The 25242-nt window shown below is 39.1% G+C and overlaps 1 protein-coding gene across 2 annotated transcripts in view; it reads right to left on the bottom strand.

Annotated features, from left to right (window-relative positions):
- Positions 1-1790: 1790 nt before the first annotated feature.
- The window catches only part of cmc1 (C-x(9)-C motif containing 1), a 194255-nt gene continuing 170803 nt past the window's right edge, over positions 1791-25242 (bottom strand). For both annotated transcript variants that reach the window (XM_041184744.1, XM_041184743.1), the window contains exons 3-4: positions 16877-16967; positions 1791-2276 (exon numbers count right to left, since the gene is read on the bottom strand). In XM_041184744.1, the coding sequence (XP_041040678.1) occupies positions 2156-2276; positions 16877-16967 (212 nt within the window). In that variant the 3' untranslated portion in view covers positions 1791-2155. The remainder of the gene's footprint in view (positions 2277-16876; positions 16968-25242) is intronic.

The following is a 25242-nucleotide window of genomic DNA, read 5'->3' on the forward strand; positions in this document are numbered from 1 at the left end:
AAGGGTTAGTAGATTGAGTGTTGCTTTAAGAGGACAAATGACAAACCAGTGCCTAGGGTCACCAGGGAGGAAAGGCTGGTGATGTGGGATCAGCGCCTGCCGTGATGAACTGAGAGAGTTGGGAGCTGTGCCATTGCATTCAATGAAGTTAAAGCAAGCCTTTCTGCAGTCAGCACAATTAACATCAAGGTTCAGTTTAGTAAAAGGAAAACCCAGGAGTGCGGGACTCCTGTCTTGTACTTCTTCTGCCTGCTACTTGGAATTTTTCCCAGTGGACATAGCTGGCACCTAATCAAGCATGATGGTGCCAGTCTAGACTGATGCAGTGGGTGAGAGATACCTTGAAATGATGTGTTGGAAATTGCCAGCAAAACCACTTGTCAATCGCTCACCTTGTTGTTGGATAATGTTCAGCTGCCGGATGTCTGTCGAGGTTTTTGAAGAGTCATGTCATTGTGTGGAAGTTTCCTGGAGGGGACACAGTATCTATATTCAAGTTTCACCAGAGCTGCACCAAAATATATTTAAATTAGTTTACCTCAGGGACTTAACCTAGGAACATGTGTGTAACTCTCTCTGCTGGTGGATGGTGTAACTTTATGGCTCACAGCGTAACTGACATCAAGGAAATCCAGAGCCTAACAGTATGCTGTTTCTGCTCCCAAAATAAGGTCAAACCCTAGCCCAAAATATGAGAACAGAAAATGATGTGTTGATGGCACAACAGGGTCAGCCAGCATCGAAGAGAAAGTTATATGTCAGGTGTGATCTTTCATCAGAAAATAAAAAGGCTGCTTTAACTCCTATCTAATGGTTTACTCTCTTCTCTCAAATGATCTGATGTAGCACCCATGGACTTTTCGTTTAAGGCTCAACTGGCCGAACAAATGATGTACTCACTTTGAGAGACACGAGGTCAGTTGGTGCTAGTGGTTCTCAATGTGGCAAAATCACAATCTCGAAAACAACTAAAAGAGTAAGATGCATCCACATAAAAAGGTAAATGTCATAGGGAAAGTGAATGGGACACTTGTGAGCAGCAGTAACATGGCAGAATTGACAAAGCTTTAGTACAGAAAGACACGCAATAGCTGGCTGCATCTTTGTTTATATAACTGTTTAAAAGTTAAGATGTTTGCTCGTGCATTCATAAAACCAAATAAACAATCCATATTTTGCTTTGGAGCTTATGGTATTGATTGCATTTCTCAATTCTTTTATTTTTATATGGCAGTTTGAGATCTACGACAATAATCTGTCTTTAACCCAAACTGCCGTACACAGTAGTAATGTTTAATTCTCACCCAAATCCCAATTAGATTTGTAAAACAAATATATTTCAACATTAGGCTGGGTTATCTGTTCAAGATTTTATTTATGTCAGAAAGGGACTTTGTGATAATTTTCAGTTGCTCCTACTATGGACAAAGAAACAAATTATAGCTCCAGCAAAGATTGTGTTCAACTGCACATTGAGTTGGACTTTGATAATGGTATGGTACAAGTACATTTACAACCTGACTTCTGTGTGGGGTGACCAATGTTTGGTTAATTCAGGGGATCTTGCTTAAAATTTCTATTTTGTGGACAAAATTGAAAACTGTACTGTCAGAACTGTTTCACAAAGAAAAACAGCCAATTCAGTAGCTGTCGCTAGAGGATTCTCAATATCTACCTTCTGTTCACAATGTTACCACGATGTCAATTCACAACTTAATTCAAGGTAAAAAATCTCAGAGTAATTAAATACACCTAAGTCGAGAACTTTATATAAAATAGTTTTTCATTGATTGGATCAATAAAGATGAACTTTATTCTGCAGAACATTTGGACAATCCACTGATTAACATGTTCAGGCATTTAACTGACAGGATCACATGCCTAAGTCTATAATCAAAGGATCCTGCATGCAAGAAACAAAATAAAATAAATGTGAGAATTGCACTTTATAAAATCTGAAAAAGTACCAATACTACAAACAGTAATAGGTTCAATTCCACAATTTACAAAAAAAATTAATCTAGTTTAGTGTAGCAATTAAATGAGATTGGAAATTGTGTTTTTCAAACACGCTGGGTCACTCTTCACCTCACGATTACCAGGTTTCATGTATATGTTCCCTCTGTCCGTTCACATTTCTTGAACTGGCACTTGGTTACATGCTACTGGATACTTTCTGCTGTCTTTTCTTAGAAGGAATGCCAGTTTGACGGAATTCTTCTCTCTCCTTCAGATATTCTTGTTTACATTCTTCATATAATGCTGCATCTTTATAACTTAAAAGAACAAGACAAACAACATTAATTTAGTTTAAGATTAATTTCTAGCAAAATGTAACAGAAAAATAAACAAATAAACATTTGGAACATACTACTGTGAAGAATTCCCTTTTTAAAAAACAACTCATTTTCTCCATGCAGCACTGAAAATGTTTTCTACATTTTATTGTAAATAACATTTTCCAGTTATTTTGGAAATTCCCACACACAACTAAAAATACCAATAATCTGACTGCAGAAAAGAGGATAAGACTCTCCTGTATCAGAATTCAATGGACAAAATCTTAAGGAATTACTTTTTCCTTTTAACAGTTTACATGTTGTGTATGTTAATAACTAAAACCAAACAATTATGACACCAGGGGTATATGTTTTTATAAGGTGCTTCATGATAACATGCTATACCGTGAATGGATGCAACAGATACTATGGCAATAAGCGGGTGTTATAAATATCAGGGCATAATACATCTGAATTCCTGCAAATTAGTAATAAACACTAGTCATTAGCACCTGTATTTAGACTCAAAGTTGTGCTTTACATGCACAAATAACTGCCCAGATTTTGATTTCAAAATAGATTGAAGCTAATGGCACTTGTTGTTATTTATGAGTAAATGATACAGCTACTTTGGCTGAGGGACAGATGTTCAGTTAAATTGGATATTGAATTGGCTGTCAAAGTTGCACCATTACGTTGTTAGCCTCTGAAAATAGCTTCTTACTTTTTGCCTCAACATTGACATTTATTGAATGGCACCAAGTGGCTGTAGCAGAGCAATAGTTACTCCCCACAGTAAATTAACTCTTGCCATTTCAAGTGTAAGTACCATTTTAATTACATTGTGTTAATTACTGCCAACCAACTTCTCTGGCACTGAAAATTAACTATAAGTGTGAATTCTCATTCCTTCATGGTTAATTGGAGGCAAAAAATATAAATTTTTAATTTTAAAAACTTCTCCCATCTTTCTTTCCTCCTTTATTTTTCTTTGTTTCTGATTTGACTTTGAATTCACCCATTCTAGTTTATACATCCTTCTCAGTCCTTGCGCTGCTTCTTTCTCTGTTCTTCAATTTGATTGGTTAGGGAGATACACAATTGCATTCCATGTTCACTCGGGTCCCAGATGCTTTTTCTGCAGTTAGCAGCCTGCACTTCTAACGTTCCATACAAAACTTTTTAAGTTCATGGGCAAGTAGAATTAATGGCTGGCACTGTTACATGTCCGCTGCATCAAAATTTAGACCACTGTACTGCATTTCTTAATTCACATATCCATATTTGTAATTTACAATGTGTCACACATTTTTAATACTTTACGACACAGTGTGCACACTTTAATGATAAGTCCCATGGGATTTGTCCAGTGAACCATACCATATTTGAATTTAGGTTGAATTTTAGGATTCAAACTAAAGAAAGGTCAATTTTCAAAACGTCTGTCTTTTTAGCAATCATCATGCCATCATTAAATTTAAAATATACTTGAATATTTTCTGAACTTTGGCTTTAATAACCTTGGCCTTTTCTCTTTGGGGGTTTGGGGGCTGAACTAACAATTACTAGTTTTCAAAATTATAGCCTTTACTACTTGTATAAAGTGAATGTGTTATTAAATCTTTATGTGCATTACCATTTCTGCTTACTGTGTTTGGAAAGGAAATAAATTAAACTGGTTAAAGAAAACTATCCCCATGTAAGGAAAGTATTAAAGTTACTTATCACTTATTAACAGCTAACGTAAAATATATTCTTTATTAGAGAATGTTAAGAAAATTTGATCAAACAAGGTAACAGATTTTGCATGGAAACCAACTTAAACCTTTTTTACAATCTGATTAAATTGGTATTGAAATAGGAGACTTGCAAAAACTCAGCAGTTTAATGTTTGCAGGGTCATATTTTGAGCGATATTCAAAACTGTCCAGCACAAGTAATGGATTCGCAAAGATAATTGGACTTGACTTAAAAAAAATATGAGAATGGGGTCAGTTGCTAAATGATACTAGGGCTATGGTATTATCCTGTTTTTTTTGCCATCATTACTCCTATGAAATGGACAGCAACTTCTGGAACAAAAGCAAAATACTGTGGATGTTGGAAATCTGAAATAAAATCAGAAAATGCTGGAAATACTCAGCAGATCTGGCAGCATCCTTGAAGAAAGAAACAGAGTTAATGTTTCAGGTTGATGGCCTTTCATCAGAACATCTGGAGTCAGACATGTGCAGTTAAATGCGGAAATCCAGAAGTTGTCATCAGTGATTCAATGCTTCTCCAGAGGATGCACTGTTGAAATTCCCCCAGATTATAATTCATCTGCAATCGCTGAACTGACAAAAACTTCCACACTTATATTCTTAACCTGTCTCTATAAACCATAAAAAAATTTAGACCTTGTTGAATGAGGTGTTACTTGGTTACTTGGTTTTTAATGGAATGCTACATTCATAATTACGGTTAAACAGCTTCACTGCACCAAGAAGAGCAACTGTATATTTGATGATTGTTAAATATCTGCATTATAAGAAAATCCACATTTTAAAAATCATTTTAAGATTTTATTTTACTTTGTACTTTAATCCTAAGTGTACGTCCCAAAACATTTATTTTGCTATCAGTAAAATTCAAAAATTAAAAGTGAAGTGATTCGGTGTTTTTGTAATTCCTGGTTTGCTATCTGTGAGAAGGCTTCAATGCATTTTGCTGCACGATGAGATCACTACTGCTGGATACTCAGAGATCCTCTTGGCACCAGGTTCAAACCGATGTCGGAAAAGGGGAAGTGCATGTCAAAGATTGCTAGATCTTTTGTAGAAAGCTCTCTTCAAGGTCAGCAACAAGTGCCATTGCTTCACCACTGACTGCAAAATCAAATCCACTGTCTTTATGCCTCTTGCACTAGATTTGAATCTTGCTCAATGATCCACCTCATTGTCAAGGTCCAATTTATCATGGTCCTAACTTGGATTATAGTTGGGAGAAAAGGGAACAAGACTAGGGCACAAAATAGCTGGTGTGTGAAATAGAAAAACCTTCTGATGTATGTAATTTGCTGCATAAAATAGAGAGAGCATTACTCTGGATTTTGCTGCATTATACTTAGCCACAGAGTCCATAATGCTACAAGGCACTTAAAGTGCAAGTGTTTCAATCCGAACTTTGCTGTCTCTCACTTAAAATTCATCCAGGGCTCCAGGATGGGAGAGAGCAAAGCTAATGTGCAAAAGGGTTATATGGAAATCCAGTAATAAATTATTTTATGTAGTTATATGTATATATATATATGTGTATAAAAATATACAACGAGAAACTCTCTCAAAAACAAAGAGTGGTTGCAAATATGAAAATCTGATTTTGATAGAAACAGGTTTGACCAGACTAAGAGGAAAAAAATGCATGTCTGGTTTCACACCATATCAAAGTTGTATCACACTCTTGACATTTGTTTGACACTGGCAATACTCCTTTGCTGGGCTCTGTATGCAAAGCGAAAGTTACTCTTTTCTGGTCATTTGCAGACAATAGAAATTTCATACATTTTTTATTTAATGTCTCACACCTGGTTAACCTTTTTACAAGCCTTTGCTTTTCACAAATTAAAAGCAGTTACATTTCTCACACTCTTCTTTCTTTAAAAACCTTCACATAACATTTCGGAACAAAGGATTTACAAGTTCAATATTTTTAATCGTTAGGCTGCTCACTTGAACACACAGAAATATGTATTTAACAGATTATATATTACATAAATGTGTAATCCTGTCAGTAAAATAACAGAACAGAAATCAAGCATATAAAGTAAATGTGGAAAAAAGAGGGAAAATCTTTCGTAGTGAAGAAAATCCTAATGAGGAATGTTACTCTATTTTTTTGTGCTTCGAATATTTATCTATTTTTTTAAAAAGCGATGGTCTCTGTCTCAATCTGTGGCAAAGCATCCCAAGCGCTAACAGCGAGATCTGTAAAGAAAGCTTTTCCTAACACCTGTCCTCACTCTTAATGATAATTTTAAATTGATGATTCCTTAACCAGATGAAATAAGTCTTTTTGTAGTCACTCCAACAAGCCCAATCATAATTTTAGAAACCTCTAAAATTTTCCAGTAGAATTAGTCTCAGATTTCCCATTTTGTTCTGGGGCAATTAAAACAAGTTTCCTCTGCTTTTATGAAAAACTTCTGCATGTATTTTTCAGACAATGATGAATGAACGCACTTCATTATGCTTCCACATGCTTAGTGGACTTTGGCGCTGCAATTTATGGTCATAAGGCAGTGTAAACAGTTTGGCACCCACTATAGGGATCCTGGGACCCATGTGAACAGGGCAAGCAATGACGTGTCTTGTCAACTAGACAGATTGAAGAATTTTTACCGCAGCACGTTACTACAGGATCAGGAAATTAAAGTTAAAATGTTAATTCAATGCAAAATCATGTAGAGAAAGCAAAATAGAGTTATAAAAAAGCTAGGATTCAGAGATAATAAAAGTTTTAAAAAATGTTTTAAATCTTCAACAACAATTAAAATCTGAAAGAATGAGACTCCACACTTATAAAAGCTAATTTTCAGTGCTGGAGAAGTCATTTTGTTTTGGTAGTAAATAAGACTATTCACTGTTAAAACTTCACTTACATTTGAATAAACAAGGCTTAACCTTTTCTGGCATGTTTAATGGATATCTAGTGGTTAAGTGTTACAACTTCACGGCCTTTGTGTGTTTCAATGATGAGTCTCTTGTTGAAATACTGTTATAGCATAGTTTATGAAGAAGCAGGGCAACAGCTACTTCATGATTTTCACATTTAACTGCATTTGTGGGTACTAGAAGTTGCTATCCAAGTTACTGCCTGAACATTGATAGCCTCACCTATGGCAACATCCAGACCAATTTGTTTACTCTTCTCACTGCTATTCTGTACTACTATATTTGATCTCACTACTGAAAGAAACTTCCCAGTTGACTCATGTAACTAATCACTCAGTGAACAGTTCTCACTGTAGTAGTGGATATGTGTATGCATCCAGATTCTAGGCGCCAATTCTGATGCAGTTGTCTAGAACTGATATTTTAATTGCCCGAAATCAGAACTTTCAGTATCAGGAAAATTTCCACACTCTACAGCCACATCTTTTTTCTGAAATACAGAAGGATTACAATTTTCATTCTTCAGAATTTTAATTAATATTTCAATGGCAAGTGTGTTCATGTTAGTCACTATCAGAAATATCATAGCTCAGTAATTACAGTGGATTCCTGACTAAATTTGCAGAGTTTGAATCACAGTAATAAACATAATCTATCTCAGTAAGGTTAGATGAGACGCCAGTGGAGACACAAATCCATTCCCACACTGGTGAGACTCACCTCTTCTGGAATTGCCCAAGTACCCTTGTACAAATCTGTGTTTAGCATGGGAGAAAAACAAAGGAAAAACATACCCTAAATGTTACATTTCTTATTTTAGATTCTTGATATAAAATGAAATTATTCTTCAATTTATTTTCCAATTGGCATTAGAAGAAAAACTGATATTAGTTAAATCCATCCCTCATGAGGACTGGGTGCCTCCCTGGAAAAGAACAGTCCCTTCACACGTGGGACGTGAAATTGAATCCACCAAAAGCTTGATAGATTGGATGAAAGTCTATCTTTGATGCAATGATTTATATTTGAAGTATGCTATATAGTCACAATCCATTTTTAATCTACAGTTTGTGAGTGGCCATATTTCAGCACTTGTTCTCAATAAGAGATTGCATAAGTCTGGTGCATGAAATGGGAATGACATTGTGGTGCAACAGGAAATGTAGTTATGTACAGAACTAGGAATGATCAATGGGGTGCATCACTGCTCAGGAGAGTAACTTATTTTTAAAGCAATTTTGTTTTCAAAATAAAGTGCTATCTTCACAACAGATGAGTTGCTACTCAAAAATAAATACATCATACAAAATAATGACAATGGCCAGCTCAGTAAAAAGTACTAGATCTAAATCAGGAGGAGTTTGCTACTACACACCACGTTAATTTTGCAAATTAGTCCCAGTATCAATGAGCTCAGTTATGAGGGGTGCATAATGGGTGAACTCTCTCCTCCAGCCCCACCCCCACCCCCTTTCCGATCCCCTTTGTCCAATAATTTTTAAAATATATTTTTCTTGTCCCACCTATTTCCATTATTTTTAAATTTATTTCCATCCATTGTTTTATCTCCACCTTTTAGCCTATTTCAATCCCTTCCCCGCCCCACACCCAGGAAGGCTATCTGTCATTTGCTCGTCCTGCTTTCTACCCTTAATGTCACCATTAGCACATTCCTCAGCTAATATCACCACCGTCAACAACCCTTTGTCCTTTTGTCTATGACATCTTTGGCAATCTCTTCTTTGCCTGCACCTATCACTGGCCCTCTATCCAGCTCTACCTGTCCCACCCCCCTCAACCAGCTTATACTTCACCTCATTTCCATATTTCCTTAGTTCTGATGAAGTCATACGGACTCGAAACGTTAACTGTGTTACTCTCCGCAGATGCAGTCAGACTTGCTGAGTTTTTCCAGCTATTTCTGTTTTAGTGCCTAATGGAAACTGGATTGAAACTGACCAAAATCAATACTCTTAGATCCCTCGTAGTTTGTAAAGACAGGAGACTCTGAACTCAGGCAGGGTTTGACTAAAATCTTTGTCAAAGCCCTCAAATCTTGTACTTAAATTAAAATTTCAAGTGCTTACATTCATGCTTATATTCTATGAAGCCATTTTACATTTTGATTATACCATGCTTAGGGTTGGACTACATTTATACATGAAGATTTCTATCCTTGCACTGGAAGCAATGAAGATTTATAGTTCGAAGCAATTTGTTTGCTTTCAATCTCTCTGACTCAGTTGCATCAGGGACCGGGGGAGATCCTACCAAATAAGCACTGTCTCTCCCTTTCCTGAAGAGGTTGTGGGTGAGGGATTCAAGCTGATAGTGCTACTCAGTATAGGTGCCAGCCTTCAATTCTAGATATTCTGATCTGGATATGTCCCAGATCTGCTTCGGCCTATGCACTCAAACACAGCTTACCAGCATCTGTGCTAGCCTATTTGCTAGGTTTCCAAGAACACAATCTAGAGTTTACTGCCCCATTAGTCTACCCTTGATCATCACTAAAGTGATGGAAGGGGTTATCAACAGTGCTATCAGGCGGCACTTGCTGAGCAACAACCTGCTCACTGACACTCAGTTCTAGTTCTATCAGAGTCACCCTGCTCCTGACCTCCTTAGAGTCTTAGATCATTTCTGGACAAAACAGCTGAACTCCAGAGGTGAGGTGGGAGTGACTGCCCTTGACCAAGTGCAGCATCAGGGTGCCCTAGCAAACTGGAGTCAATGGGAATCAAGGGGAAAACTCTCCACTGGTTGGGGTCACACCTAGCACAAAGGAAGATGGTTGTGGTTGTTGGAGGTCAAACTTCTCAGTTCCAGGACATTACTGCAGGAGTTCCTCAGGGTAGTATCCTATCTTCAACTGCTTCATCAATGACCTTCCTTATATCATAAGGTCAGAAATGGGAGTGTTTGATGATGATTGCACAGTGTTCAACACCATTCACAACTCTTCAGATCCTGAAGCAGTCCATGTCCAAATGCAGCAAGACCTGGACAATACCCCTGCTTGGGCTGACAAGTGGCAAATAACATTCGCGCCACACAAGTGCCAGGCAGTGACCATCTTCAAGAAGAGAAAATCTAAACATTGCCCCTAGACGTTCAATGTCTTTACCAACTTTGAATCCCCCACTATCAACATCCTGGGGGTCACAATTGACCTGAAACTGAGCTGGACTAGCCATATAAATACTGTGACTAGAAGAACAGGTCAGAGACTAGGAATCCTGCGATAAAAACAAAAAACTGTGGATGCTGGAAATCCAAAACAAAAACAGAAATACTGGAAAAACTCAGGAGGCCTGGCAGCATCGGCGGAGAAGAGCAAAGTTGATGTTCCTCGTGACCAATCTTGCAATGAGTAACTCATGTCCTGACTCCCCAAAACCTGTCTACCATTTGAAAGACACAAGTCAGGACTGTGATGGAATGCTCTCTACTTGCCTGGATGAGTGCAGCTCCAACAACACAAGATGCTTGATACCATCCAGGACAAAGCAGCCCACTTGATTGGCACCCAATCAATAAACATTCACTCCCTCCACCACCAGCGCACAGTAGCAGCAGTGTGTAACACCTACAAGATGCACTGCAGGAACACACCAAGGCTCTTTAGACAGTACCTTCCAAACCCACAACCACTACCATCTATAAAAACAAAAAAACTGCGGATGCTGGAAATCCAAAACAAAAACAGAATTACCTGGAAAAACTCAGCAGGTCTGGCAGCATCGGCGGAGAAGAAAAGAGTTGACGTTTCGAGTCCTCATGACCCTTCGACATGACCCACTACCATCTAGAAGGACAAGGACAAGCACAAGGACAGCAGGCACATGGGAACACCACCAGCTGGAAGTTCCCCTCCAAGCCACTCACCATCCTGATTTGGAAATGTATTGCCATTCCTTCACTGTCACTGGGTCAAAATCATGGAACTGCCTTCCTAACATAACTGTGGATGTACCTACACCGCTTGGACTGCAGTGGTTCAAGAAAGTAGCTTACCACCACCTTCTCAAGGGCAATTAGGGATGGGCATTAAATGTTGGCCCAGCCAGCGATGCCCTCATGCCATGAATGAATAATTCAAAATAATACAGCTTTGCTGACAATGTTAGTAAACAGTGAAGAAATGGTGATATATTTCCAGGTTGGTGTGCGACTAGGAGGGGAACTTGCAAGTGCACCTGCTGTCCTCATTCTTCTAGGTGGTTGGGGTCATGGCTTTGGAAGGTGCTGTCTTTTTGGTCAGTTGCTGCAGTGCATCTTGTAGCTCATATGCACTGCTGCCACTGTTTGCCGGTAGTAGAGGGAGTGAATGTTTAAGGTAGTGGATTCTTTGCCCTGGATGGTGTTGAGCTTCTTGGGTGTTCAAGGAGCTGCACTCATCCAGCAAGTGGAGTGTTCTCCATCACACTGCTAACTTCTGCCTTGTGGATAATGGACATGATTTGGGGAGTCATGGGGTAGAAATTTATGGTCTCCTGTGGGCATGTTTGCAGGCAGGAGCCCCATAAAATTCCATGGGTGCCTTTCCCCCCACATACCCTCCCACCCTGACCAGGCCACTTAAAGCCAACTTCCTGCCTGACCTCAATGTTTTGGCTGACAGGAGCTGGTCGGTGTAGGAAGCCCTGTATGTTTACCTGCACAGTTCTTTGGCGGGAAAGGGCCCTCTTATCTGATGAGAGGCTCCCCTGCAAGGACTGTTCTCTCCCCCCACCCCCCCACCCCACCCTCACAACTCCGACCCGGGTGCTCCTTACCTACCTAGCGTATGCACACAGCCCCCTTGCCCTCCCCCACCGCCCTGCTCCCTCTCCTGCCCCACCTTACCTGGTTATTTTCTGCAGTGCATTTTGTAGGTGGTACACACTACTGGCACTGTTCGTCAGTGGTGGAGGGAGTGAATGTTTGTGGATGGGGTGCCAATCAAGCAGGTTGCGTTGTCCTGGATAGTGTCAAGCTTTCTGAGTGCTATTGTAGCTGCACTCATCCATGCAAGTGGAGAGTATTCCATCACACTTCTGACTTGTGCCTTGTAGATGGTAGACAGGCTTTCGGCAGTCAGGGGGTGAGTTATTTGCTGCAGGATTCCTCACCTCTGACCTGCTCTTGTAGCCACAGTATTTATATAGCTAGTCCAGTTCAGTTTCTGGTCAATGGTAACTCCCAGGGTGTTGATAGTGGGGGATTCTGCGATGGTAATGCCATTGAATATCAAGGGGTGATGGTTAGATTCTCTCGTGTTGGAGACTGTCACTGCCTGGCACTTGTTTGGCATGAATATTACTTGCCACTTGTCAGCCCAAGCCTGGATATTGTCCAGGTCTTGCTGCATTTGGACATGGATTGCTTTGGTATCTGAGGAGTCGTGACTGGTGCTGAATATTGTGCAGCCATCAGCGAACATCCCCACTTCTGACCTTACGATGGAAGGAAGGTCATTGATGAAGCAGCTGAAGATGGTTGGGCCCAGGACATGACCCTGAGGAACTCCTGCAGTGATGTCCTGGGATTGAGACATTTGGCCTCCAACAGCCACAACCATCTTCCTTTGTGCTAGTTATGACTACAGCCAACAGAGAATTTTCTCCCTGATTCCCACTGACTCCAGTTTTGCAAGGGCTCCATGACACCACACTCGGTCAAATGCTGCCTTGATGTCAAGGGCAGTTGCTCTCATCTCAGCTCTAGAGTTCTGCCATTTATCTTACTGAATGCAGTGAATTTGGGTGATTATATAATGGGAACCAGCCTGGGCGGTTGTAACACTCAAAGGGGTAAACTATGCATCCCTATAACATGGAAAAGCATGGTCACTTGACCTGTGGATTTAACATCACAGAAGTAAATTGTATCATGGAGATAGTGAAGATAACTTTAAGCCAAATCAGGTAGCCTATGTAGGGGAGGAAGAGTATTGTATTACCACAAACAGGAAATGGTATGGGTCAAATTTGAAATGCTCAGTACTCTACCTACATTTTGTTTTACTCCTGAGACCCCTGAAAGGGTTGGGTAACGAGAATTGGTGAGTATTTACAGTCATAACAGCACTTAAATTAAAGTCCGGGACATGAATAAAGGGGAAGTTGCGGGAATATGTAGAAAGATTTGGTTATGATATTTCCCCAGACTACCAGAACATCTGGTCAACCTGCGGGAAGAGACTGATAAATCCCCCCAAAAAAATTATCAGTTACAACAGACAAATCATGAGATCCTGCAGGAAATCCAGACCATTAAACGCCAGTCTTGGTGGGATATGTTATGGTGCTGGTGAAGTAATATTGAAGTCCACCCTTGGATTCGAATCATTTCTCATGTCTCAGTTCTTCTGCAGTTGATTATTATGATTGTTATGATCCCCAGCTGAAGTTATCCCTGGACAAGCCTGATCCCAGAGTGGAACCCAGCTTGATAGATCCTAACTTTTATTTATTTGTTTAGATACGTGGAAAGTAGCTACTGAACAGAGGCATGGGGGTGAGCTGATGAACTTTTAACAAAAGAGTAAAACATTTATTCAACAAGAAAAGATGAACTATATTATAATACTCTTTCACCCACAACTATATCTTTACAGGTGTATACAGATTTGTAAGGATAACACAAATTACAAAAGATATCTTATACTTTAATGTACACAGTAAGTGCCCAGTCCATGTAAACCTATGGCACCCAGTGGTCAGACACACCACACCCTGAGGTCAAGTGACAGATGCCGCATCAAACGGATGCTATGGATCTCTCCTCAACTCCTCCCAGATGCTTGTCACACTTTGTGCCAACCAGCCTCAATGAATTCCGTCTTTCACTCAAGGATTTCCAATCCCCACTCTCCAAGACCTTGCCTTAGAATCTTCTCCCAAAGTGACATTTCCTTTCAGACATTTTCCACAAGGGTTCACCTCCAAGATTTTGAACTCATTCTGATGTTCCTTTTCCCTGGGTCACCACACACATTCAAGCTGTCTTCCACGCACTCTCTCTTACCACTGCTTCACATGCCCATAGCAAAGATTTACATAACTTCAATTGTCTCTTTGAGCCTTCTTGCTTCTTCCAAGCTTCTTCTTGCTTGCTTCTTATAGGGTCACAGTTTACCCCTTTGAGTGTTACAACCCCCCAGGCTGGTTCTGATTATATAATCACCCAAATTCACTGCTGTAAGATAAAGAGTGGAACTCTAGAAGTGAGATGAGAAGTTTGGAGCCTTTCTCTCTGCCGTTCACTCTTAACTTCACTTAACAGGCCCTTTTCCCAGGTTCTGTGCTTCCTTTGACTACAAGGTCTCCTTTGGACTTTTCCCCTCTTCCACTCTCCTGGATTTTTGGGGTTTTTCTTCACTTGGAAACTTTTTGTTCTTTTGGGAAATCTGCAGTTCCCTCTCCCAGTGTCCAATTTCTCTGGGGTCCTGGCTTCAGCTGAACTTAAAACTGCTGTTTCTTTAGTTCTGTGTGTATGTTTGTGGGAGAAACCAGCCTATTTGGCCCCCCTATTGCTAGGCAACAGCACCATTCGTTCTATTCTTGTGTGTTTATTTTTACTTTATAGGAGTCGTAAACTTCTCGTTAGATGTGCAAGCAGCCTTTTAAAGTGGAACTAAAACTCCATATGATCTATCTTAACATGCAGATACAGAAATACAAATCAAACTTAAACTTCAAAGCAAAAACTCATTCTCCTAACACCCACAAATACAAATATAACTTACTTAAACTATCCCTATTTCCTAACATATATATCTATTGTATGATTTATGTCGCCAATGTTGACATGAAAAGCTGAAGCAATGGGCCAACAACCTATGTGCAGAGCAGGAAAAGCTTATGTAAGTGTAGTAATGTTCTCAGAAATTGAAATTATACACTTAAAGGATGGATTCTGTAAGCTGATGCACCATTTAAATTGTGTTGTATTAATCACTTTTAATCATGTAACCGTGCTTTTATTTCTTTCTGGTTGTAATAAGTTCTGTGGGTAGAATTTGTCTCATGGTGGTAAGAAAATGGAGCTATGGAGAAGAGTTTTGACCGAAGACATTAATATGAGGCTCATATTGAACTTTGCAAAAATAAAGACAGTTTCACCTAGACAGACAGACAGACAGACAGACAGACACACACACACATCCCTGAGGTGATGGTTTGCCAAAGACACTTCGTCTACAGAAACTGAACTAGACAATGGTCACGTGGAATGTGTGAATGGCATTCTTCCTGCCTGAAGATACAGTAATCACACCCATTGTTGGCATGAAACTGGAGACACCTCCATGCTGAGGGCGGGATATGACTACGTAGGGGTGGTCCTGGATGGCCAGAGTGGGGTTAATAATCCAATCGGATGGTCTAATTTAAGGTATTATTTTATATGCCAAGGGCCTGGGTCAGGAAGGTGTGTAACAACACAACTCTCAAGGAAATTGTTACTGCAATCAATAGAATGACCTGGTCAGCCATTCTGAAGTCACGCTGGGAGATTTGTTGAAGAACTGACCACCCGAGATGGACCCTAGCTCACGGCATTCCTGAGCAACCAGTGTCATTGTGAGTGTGTACTATTGCTTAAGGATTTAATGAAGGTGTTTCACATTTAGTGAAACAGTATCCCAAGTTGTTGTGTGCCATTGATATTAGGAGTAGAGACAAGAATTTTTAGACCAGAGACAAAGGTCTTACAGATCAACTGAGGTGAGTGCTCTGTGGGAGTTTCTCAAAGGGGAGGGGCCTGCTGATCCCAAAGGGTTCTTTTGGAAAGTGCAGACCTCCTTTCAGGTAGCACTGGAACTCTTCTGAATCAATGGCAATCTCATCTGAGAACATGGAATGTATAAGGTGAACAGATGAGTAGGAAGACCTGAATTTCTTGGGTCTGAAGTTCAGGAGGCTGAGTAACCTTTCTTAATTTGGAAGCTGCAAGTCTTCAGTTGTATTCTTATCCAGTGGTACTTAAGAGATGCCACTAGCCAGATCTTAGGATTTCTGGGCTATCAATCCTGAAATCAAATTCTTTTGCAAGGTTCTAACTGAAAATAAAAAAGTAATTTCTAACTGAGTTCTGTTCTGCAACTTTGTTTTGAAGAAAGCTTATTTTTGAAGAAACTGATACTTCCTGATAGCACCACAAGAACAGTGACTTCTGGAGTTGCCAGTGACGTGAGTTGTCAGTGACATACTGATGAGGAACCCAGTGCAGTCATTGAAAAGAGATTAACTGCCTCTCAAATCTAGGAATGATTTAGTATACTTCCAGTTCATGAAATCATTTACTCTAGACCGTATTGTATTCTGCAGATTAGATTGCACCCAAAATCAACTTCAGAATAAGGGATATCTGGACTTATTTCAAGTTGGCGTAAAATCCATCTAGTGGGGTGGTTTCTCAAGCTGGTGATGCATGCATAAGCGTCCTATCCTGTCTTTCATTGAATTCTGCCCAGGTCTGAATTGAACTTTTATTGCAAAAGATTAAATGCAAATATTTGCTTTCTAGTGGAGCTGTGCCATTGAGAGCATATGGTAGGCATTGGACAACTCTGCTTAATCCACCATACCATTTGTGAAGGTGCAACTTCAGCTATCAGGTTGTTAGTACCACAATTGATGCTTTCAAGATATTTTTCTCCCACCCAAACTTCAACCAAAATACAGCTAGCTAAAATTTACCATCACTGGATATAGTTGAGGTGAACAAGTTTGGAGAATTTTGATATTTAGGTCCACATGCTTTTCTTAATACTACATTGCATTGCCTTGTCTGTTCTCCCCAGAGTACAATGCAGAATGGGTTCAAAGAGCAATACAAACTTGGATGCAAGTTCTAGACATGTAACATATATACTGATTATGATGGTAATTCACAGTGAAGCAGAGCTCTTGATATATTGCTTAACATTAATCTTTCCTGGTATAGTACAATACTCACTGGTAAGTAAGACATTCCTTCAGTGCAGCATTTTCTTCTCTGCATTTTACAACCATGAGAAAGCCTTTATCCTGGCAGCATTTGGTAAAGGCTGTAATGACAGACAGTTTTAGTCAGTCAAAATTAATAATGCATTGATTCCTGTGAATATTATTATAGACGTGAATTAAGATGTTAATCTTACACATACACACATTGTGATATGGCTGGATCCCTTAAAGGGGTTGACTGATCAAATGACTGATAAAGTATTAAAATTAGGACAGGGTAGACTTCTTCATCATCTAAACTGACCCAGAAGGGAACTAAATCCTTATTTGGGCAATAATTAATTCAAGGAAAGTACCTGTTTGGGTTAGCTATTTTACGACACAGGTTCCTAAATTAAGAACATGAGGTTGGCTATAGTACTGCCACATTCTTCAGTCACAGCAACAAACAATACCACATTACCTGGAGACTGTGGTTTCAAAAACCTTCTAAGCATTAGATAGCTGTCATAGTGGTCACTAGGGGGTGAAAATCACTATAATTGGACATGACTTGATGCACTTTATGTGTCATTTTGTTAGTGCTGAAACTTAACTGTTTCAATATGATGGAACTAGAACTTACCCATACTGCTCAGCAACATTGAACAACTTTATAACCTGTATTGCCAAGTGGCCAGATAAGGCAGAAAATTAAGAAAGGAAATGGTAAAAGGTAAAAAGAACAAGGGAAAATAAACAATGGGAAACAATACAAGAAAGTGTCAGGAAAATATAATAATTTTCATAATGTTTTTGGAATTTATTGTAAGGTAGGAATAGTGTGTGCCTGTGTATGTGTATGTGTGTGTGTGTGTGCGTGTGTGTGTGTGTGTGTGTGTGTGTGTGTGTGTGTGTGAGGAGTGTATTTAATTGAATTAAAGACAGCTGGCTTGAAGGCTTTGATGTACCAGAAGAGAAGCTAGGTTTGAAATGTTAAAAAGGTAAACATGGCTGGAGTTTTAGAATATGAGGTGTAAAGGGAAAATTTGCATTTTTGGATGAACCAGAGTAATTTGAATTTTGAAAGAGGTGGTAAAATGTTACAGTTAGCCAGAAGAAGCCAAACAGTGTGTTTATTTTTCCCAAAGCTTACTGCTAAAATTGGTACTATGAAAGATTATTATTAGAAAAGTAGAGTTGAAAGGACATATTAGGACAATGAGATTTACAGTTAAAAGGAAGAAACCTGTATAAAGAAGATGAGGTTATGTGTAAGAGGAAGGAATTCTAAAATCTAACAAGTGTGAAAATCCTCCAGCCTCTAAGCCTCTACCTGCTGTCTACACAAACTGAAGTGAAGAAAACCCACTATGAATTTGACTGTTCAGTTACTTTGTTACTTTGCCTGAGTCTTTTAAAATCTGTGTTTTACTGTTCCCTTAATGGAGGTATAATTGGGAGTTAGATTAACTAGGGGAGCTAGGAGTTATCATAGTAGTAATTTGTATACCTATGTACATGCTTAAAATCATTTTTTTATTAATAAAGGTTTAACTAAGTTTTGTAAGAAACCTATAAGACTCGGTGGTCTTATTATTACTGAATTCAAGGCATGCATCTTGAAATAAATACAAATTGTGAAATAGTTATGGCAGCTGTTTCAAGTTTCCCTCTGGGATTTGAATAGCTCAGCATTTACCATCTGCTGTGCCATAACAAAAGTAAATCAAAATGAAAAAGAAAATGGGAAACAAAGTAAGTACAATACTCCAAACTCTGAGCAGTGACAGCCATCGACATGGCAGCACCCACCCAGCAATACACCACTCAAATCCTAGTAAAAACTCAGACTGCTCTCAGTAAAATGAAAATATTCACCTTGGAACAGATTTGTCAAAGAAATGATTAAAACAAATTAATGTTAGGAATATTAACAGTGTTCTGTGTGTCACACAAGTTTGGAGTCTTTAATTCTCTAATTGACTAAATCATCTTGCAGGCATCATAGTATAAATGTTGGGATCTGCTCAAATGGATTCTACCTTCCTGGAATTCAGTCAGCTTAATCTTATGTATTTCAGGAATTCTTTTTTCATCTTCTACCTTTATCAATCAAGCTATTTAAATAAATTTGTGAACTGTCTAACATTTTAAAATTCTGGAACTTGTATTGTGAACAACTGCAGTAGCCATTCAAGAAAAATCTGAAAATTTGTCGGCAAATTTCTCAATCTAATAAATGAACTAATTTTCCTTCCCAGTGAAACAAGCAACTGCACTAATTCCAACAAGCAGTTTCTGCAAATCGCTTTTGATGCTGGAAATTCTTAGAATAGATCAAAACAATCTTACTGCTCAGGTTAATCTCCTATTCCTGAAAGGAAGAGGAAACTGAAGAATTCTGACATGATTTACTTGAAATTTTTAGTCGCACAGAAGATGAACTTAAAACAAAAATATACAAGTGCTGACAGAAAACACTTGACTTAAAGTAAGGTTGCCTTCCCAAGATACTTTTAGTTCAGACTGCAAAACGTACTAAAATGGAGTGCAATTGGCTCTGAAATGCCAAATTAAGGAATTCAAATTTTAACAATTGTTGCATACTAGAATATTACTCAGATTACTTACTCCAAATGGTAATAGCCACATTAACTCAGTTTCCAAATATGTGAAAATTCTTATTACAAATGCTTTTTCTTTTCAGTATAATGCAGAAGGATGTTGAATCTATCATATGATAAAACAGGGATGAAATGAAAGCACTATGAGCTCATTTAATATCTTTTGGCCAAAGAAGATGTTTTTGATGGGTGACTATTCATAAGCAATTCAGAAACATTGAAAATAGGCACAGGATTAGGTCATTCGGCTCTTCGAGCCTGCTCCGCCATTCAGTATGATCGTGGCTGATCCTCTATCTCAATGCTGTACTCTTGCACTCTTCCCATACTGCATGACACCTTTAGAATCCAGGAATCTATCTATCTGTTTCCTTCTTAAATAAACTTAGTGACTTGGCCTCCGCAACCTTCTGTGGTAGAGAATTCCTTAGGTTCACCACCCTCTGAGTGAAGAAGTTTCTCCTCATCTCAGTCCTAAATGGTCTACCCCGCATACTGAGACTGTGACCCTTTGTTCTAGGTTCCCAGCCAGAGGAAGTATTCTCCTTGCATCCAGTCTGTCCATCCCTGTCAGAATTTTATATGTTTTGATGAGATCTCCTCCCATTCTTCTAAACTCCAGTGAATAGAGGCCAATCGGCCCAATTTCTCCTCATATGACAATCCTGCCATCCTGCTGAACCTTTGCTGCACTCCCTCTATGGCAAGTATATCCTTTCTTAGGTAAGGAGACCAAAACTGCACACAGAACTCCAGGTGTGGTCTCAGCAAGGCCCTGTACAGCTGCAGTAAGACATCATTGTTCCTGTACTCAAGTCCTCTTGCAATGAAGGTCAACATACCGTTTGCCTTCTTAACTGCTTGCTGCACCTGGATGCTTGCTTTCAGTGATTGGTGTACAAGGACACCCAGGTCCCTTTGTACATCAATGTTTCCTAATAATGCACCATTTAATTAATACCCTGCCATTCTGTTTTTCCTACCAAAGTGGATAACTTCACTCTTATCCATGTTATACTGCATCTGCCATGTATTTGCCCACTCGCTCAACCTGTCTAAATTGCCTTGAAGCCTCTTAACACCCTTCTCATTGCTCACATTCCCACCAAATTTCGTGTCATTAGCAAACTTGGAAATATTACATTTGGTTCCCTCACCCAAATCATTGATATATATTGTGAATAGCTGGGGCCCAAGCACTGATCCCGGTGGTACCCAACTAGTCACTGCCTGCCAGTCCGACAGAAAAACATTTACTCCTACTCTCTGTTTCCTGCCTGCTAACCAATTCTCAACCCATGCCAATATATTACCCACAATCCCATGTGCTTTAATTTTACACACTAACCTCTTATGTGGAACTTTATCAAAAGCTTTCTGAAAATCCAAATACACCACATCCATTGATTCTCCCTTATCAATTCTGCTAGTTATGTCCAAAAAGAATTCCTGTAGGTTTGTCAAATCCTGTTGATGTTTTCCAAGTGTCCTGTAATCACATCCTTTATAATACTCTAGCATTTTCCCTACTATTGAGGTTAGGCTAACCGGTCTGTAATGTGCTGTTTTCTTCCTCCCTCCTTTTTTAAATAGTGGTTTTACATTTGCCATCCTCCTGTCTGCTGGGACGGTTCCAGGATCTATAGAATTTTGGAAGATGACAACCAACGCATCCACTATTTCCATGGCCACCTCCTTCAGTCCCCTGGGATGTAGATTATCAGGCCCTGGGGATTTATCGGCTTTCAGTTCCATTAATTTCTCTAGCACTATTGTTTTAGTAATACTAATTTCCTTCAATTCCTCCTTCTCACTAGGCTCTTGGTATCCTAGTATTTCTGGAAAGTTAATTGTGTCTTTCTCTGTGAAGACTGAAGTAAAGTAGTTGTTTAATTGTTCTGCCATTTCCTTGTTTTCTATTATAAATTCTCCCTTTTCAGACTGTAAGAGACCTATATTTGTCTTCACTAATCTTTTTCTTTTTACGTACTTATAGAAGCTTTTACAATCTGCTTTTATGTTCCTTACAAGTTTACTTTCATTCTCTATTTTTCCCCTCTTAATCAATCTCTTGGTCCTCGTTTGCTGGATTCTAAATTGCTCCCAATCCTCAGGCTTACTAAAACAAAAACAGAATTACTTGGAAAAACTCAGCAGGTCTGGCAGCATCGGCGAAGAAAAGAGTTGACGTTTCGAGTCCTCATGACCCTTCGACAGTTCTGTCGAAGGGTCATGAGGACTCGAAACGTCAACTCTTTTCTTCTCCGCCGATGCTGCCAGACCTGCTGAGTTTTTCCAGGTAATTCTGTTTTTGTTTTGGATTTCCAGCATCCGCAGTTTTTTTGTTTTTATCTCAGGCTTACTACTTGTTCTAGCAACTTTATATGACTCCTCTTTCAATCTAATACTATCTTTAATGTCCTTTGTTAGCCACAGTTGGGCCACTTTTCCTGCTGTGTATTTGTGCCAGAAAGGAATGTATAACAATTGCAATGCATCTGTTCATTCCTTAAATATTAGCTATTGTCTACCTTTTAATGAAGTTCCCCAATTTATCTTAGCCAACTCATGTCTCATACCTTTGTAGTTTCCTTCGTTAAGATTTAGGACCCCAGTTTCAGATCGGACTACTTCATTTTCCATCCTAATGAAGAATTCTATCATGTTATGGTCACTGTTCCCTAAGGGACCCTGCACAACAAGATTATTAATTAAACCCTTCTCATTGCAATATACCAAATCTAGGTTAGCCTGTTCCCTAGTCGGCTCCTCAACATACTGGTCTAAAAACCATCTCGTACTTGCTCCAGGAATTCATTTACTGTCGTATTATTTCTAATTTGGTTTGCCCAATCTATATATAGATTAAAGTCACCCATAATTACTGTAGTACCCTTGTTACATGCATCTCTAATTTCCTGTTTAATGCCACTCTGTATCTTATCACTACTGTTTGGAGGCCTATAGACAACTACCAGTAATGTTTTATGCCCTTTGTTGCTTCTTAGCTTCACCCAGACTGATCTAGATTTTCTGAACCAATATCCTCTCTCACTATCGCACTGATTTCATCCTTAACTCTAAGATTCCCTCCCTAAACAATTTGCCACTTTTAACACCTTCCTTAAAACCTATTTCTTTGAGCAAGCTTTTGGTTGTCTGCCCTAATATCTCCCCATGCTTATTACCAAACAAAGATTGATATCGCTTCCATGAAGCCCCTTGGGATGTTTTACTACTTTAAAGATATAAACTATATAAATACAAGTTGCTGTTGTTGACTGTCCAACCGCTAAAACAAACAAACAAACTGTAAATAGATACTGAGCAGTTTTCTAATGAAAAAGTTGTTTGGTAGTACAGAACTAGTATTTCTGAAAAAAGACATGTCTAAACTTTTCATCTTGCACTCACCAGGACACTCACAAGAATACTAGTGTAAAGGGAAAATAACATTTTATACTGTACGTGAAGAGAGTGATGGCTGGTGGCAAGTGGTGTTGCCATGGAGAGTGCACCAGTGATGATGACTTATAGGGCAATGCCTTGACCAATCAGGGCCAAGCTGCCTGGTTTAAATTTCAAACAATGCTTGGCAGTTAACTGTCATTCACCTTCAGTGGTACATTCCCCATGGCAAAGCCACTTGCCAAACAATTAGCAGTCGCTTCACATAGAGTTTTCCCCTTACATTGGTATTCTTGCGAGTGTCCGGATGAGTGCAAGACGAGAAGCTTAGACATGTCTCTCCTTTCAGCAATACTCAGATGAATTAATTATTTTCTCTATCCCTTTTACAGTGAACACTGCGAACTTTGGATCAAGTTTTATGGGGCCTGCAGGAGTGGGATAGGAAGCTGGGGCGCGGAGAGGACCGAAAAATTGGGAGAGAGCATGGGGGCTGGAGTGTGCTTCGCCTTCCTGCTGCAATGGCATTCTGCCAGCAGCTGGGCCCTCTGCTCAGAGATCAATGGTGCCACTCACATGCCATATAAGAGTCTCTTCTCACCACCGCTGCAATTTACCAGTAATGGGTGGCCCTCCACCGCATGGGGAGACTATCTGGTAATCTCTGTCAGCCTCCCTGTGGGCTCGGGAGGAGAGGACCCTCCTAATTGTGGACTCTGTGGCCCATGGAGGGACTTCCCAGCAACAATGGCAGCCCCACAGCAACATCCCCTATAGTCCTCACCAACTTCCTCGCTTAAAGAATCTGGTACGTTTTTGTATGTTTTAATAAATGAAAATACATAAATTCATTTTAATATTAGTTCAATCAAATGCAAAACCTGCACTAAGCTTTATACTTTAGGCATTTTCAATTCTCTATTATTTTGCTGGGAAATGCATTAAGTCAATTTATGTGGTCAGTTAGAAAGTCACAAGTCACAGCTCATAAGCACAGAGTTTACATAATTTGAATTGTCTGCTAACATAAATTGGGATTGTGTAAAAAAAAAGCCTCCTGCACTGTTTTATCAACATTACTTAACTTGAACTACTGAATAATTCAAATGATGTTTCAAGCAAAAAACAACTTTGAATTAACAAGAATAATTAAATAAATGTACCTTTACCATCATTGCTTTAGCATTTTTGTTCCAGTGCAATATTTGTGCAAGTATGTGCACTAGCAATGATTTACCAGTCTGATTCAATTTCCATACTCAGAAAGACAATATTGCATATTTTAATGACCTATTTAATACTTTACATATGCCAACAGTAGATTTTAAGCCTTAAATTAGCTATTACCAATGTTTTGTCACTTGTTTAACAAGAAGATTTTAATTAGATTTTTTCAGTAATCTGATAATTTGTTTGCTGGGAAGATGTAGCAAGACTGGAAACCAATTACCAAGATTACACACTGCATGCTAATCCAATTTAAACTTGAGCAAATTAATTGCTGTCAATCCTGATTAATAAAAAAACTTTAACAAATCCTGTAGTTTCCGTGTCATTTACTAAATTATTCTTCTTGCTTCCTTTCTCCTTATGCTTCTCCTACCCTCATCCAAATTAACCTAAACAAGGCAGACAGGCAACCTATTCTCGGCCCCTGGCATGGAAACAGATGGAGGAGCAACAAACAGAGCAAGCCAACTTTCTTGCCAATTTTCTAAAGTTTCTTTTGCTCGTCACCTCACTTCATTGACCTTACCACACTATAAAGCCTGGAAGAAAGGGAGGTAATTTGAGCGATCAATACTTTCCCTCAATGGGTCCATAGAATTCAACCCACCAGGAGAAAAGCTTCTGCAAGAGTACCCAACCATAACTCTAATCCTCACTCGCTGCCTAGACTCGCACATGAAGGATGGCAACTTCGAGATACCAAAGGGCCATCAACCTCAGGAAATAATATGTCAGCAAAATTTGCTTTTCTTTTCTCATTTTCAATGGGATAGAGGAAAGTAAAGATTAGCAGCCAATATAGGTTTTACTGTATAATAGTTTTCTACTAAAATTACACACAAAAGGAAACTCAATTCAGTAAGTGCTCCAAAGGATAAAGTTCTCACACCGGGCAAAAGGATGAGGAACATGCTTCAATTCTATTGCCCCCTAGTGTCATTTAATGCTACTTACAGGCTTCTTAATTACACTGTAAAATAGTGAAACTATGCATAGTTCTTGGAATAAGTTTGCCATTTTTCACTTGAGGCTTCATCAATACCTGACGATATTACTCCCCAAAACTGAGCTGCAAGCACATCATCAGCTGAGCCATTTGATTTTTAGAAACTCTTAAATTTAATAGCAAAAA

The sequence above is a fragment of the Carcharodon carcharias genome, chromosome 3 (genome assembly GCF_017639515.1).
Source record: "Carcharodon carcharias isolate sCarCar2 chromosome 3, sCarCar2.pri, whole genome shotgun sequence".
Classification (NCBI taxonomy): domain Eukaryota; kingdom Metazoa; phylum Chordata; class Chondrichthyes; order Lamniformes; family Lamnidae; genus Carcharodon; species Carcharodon carcharias.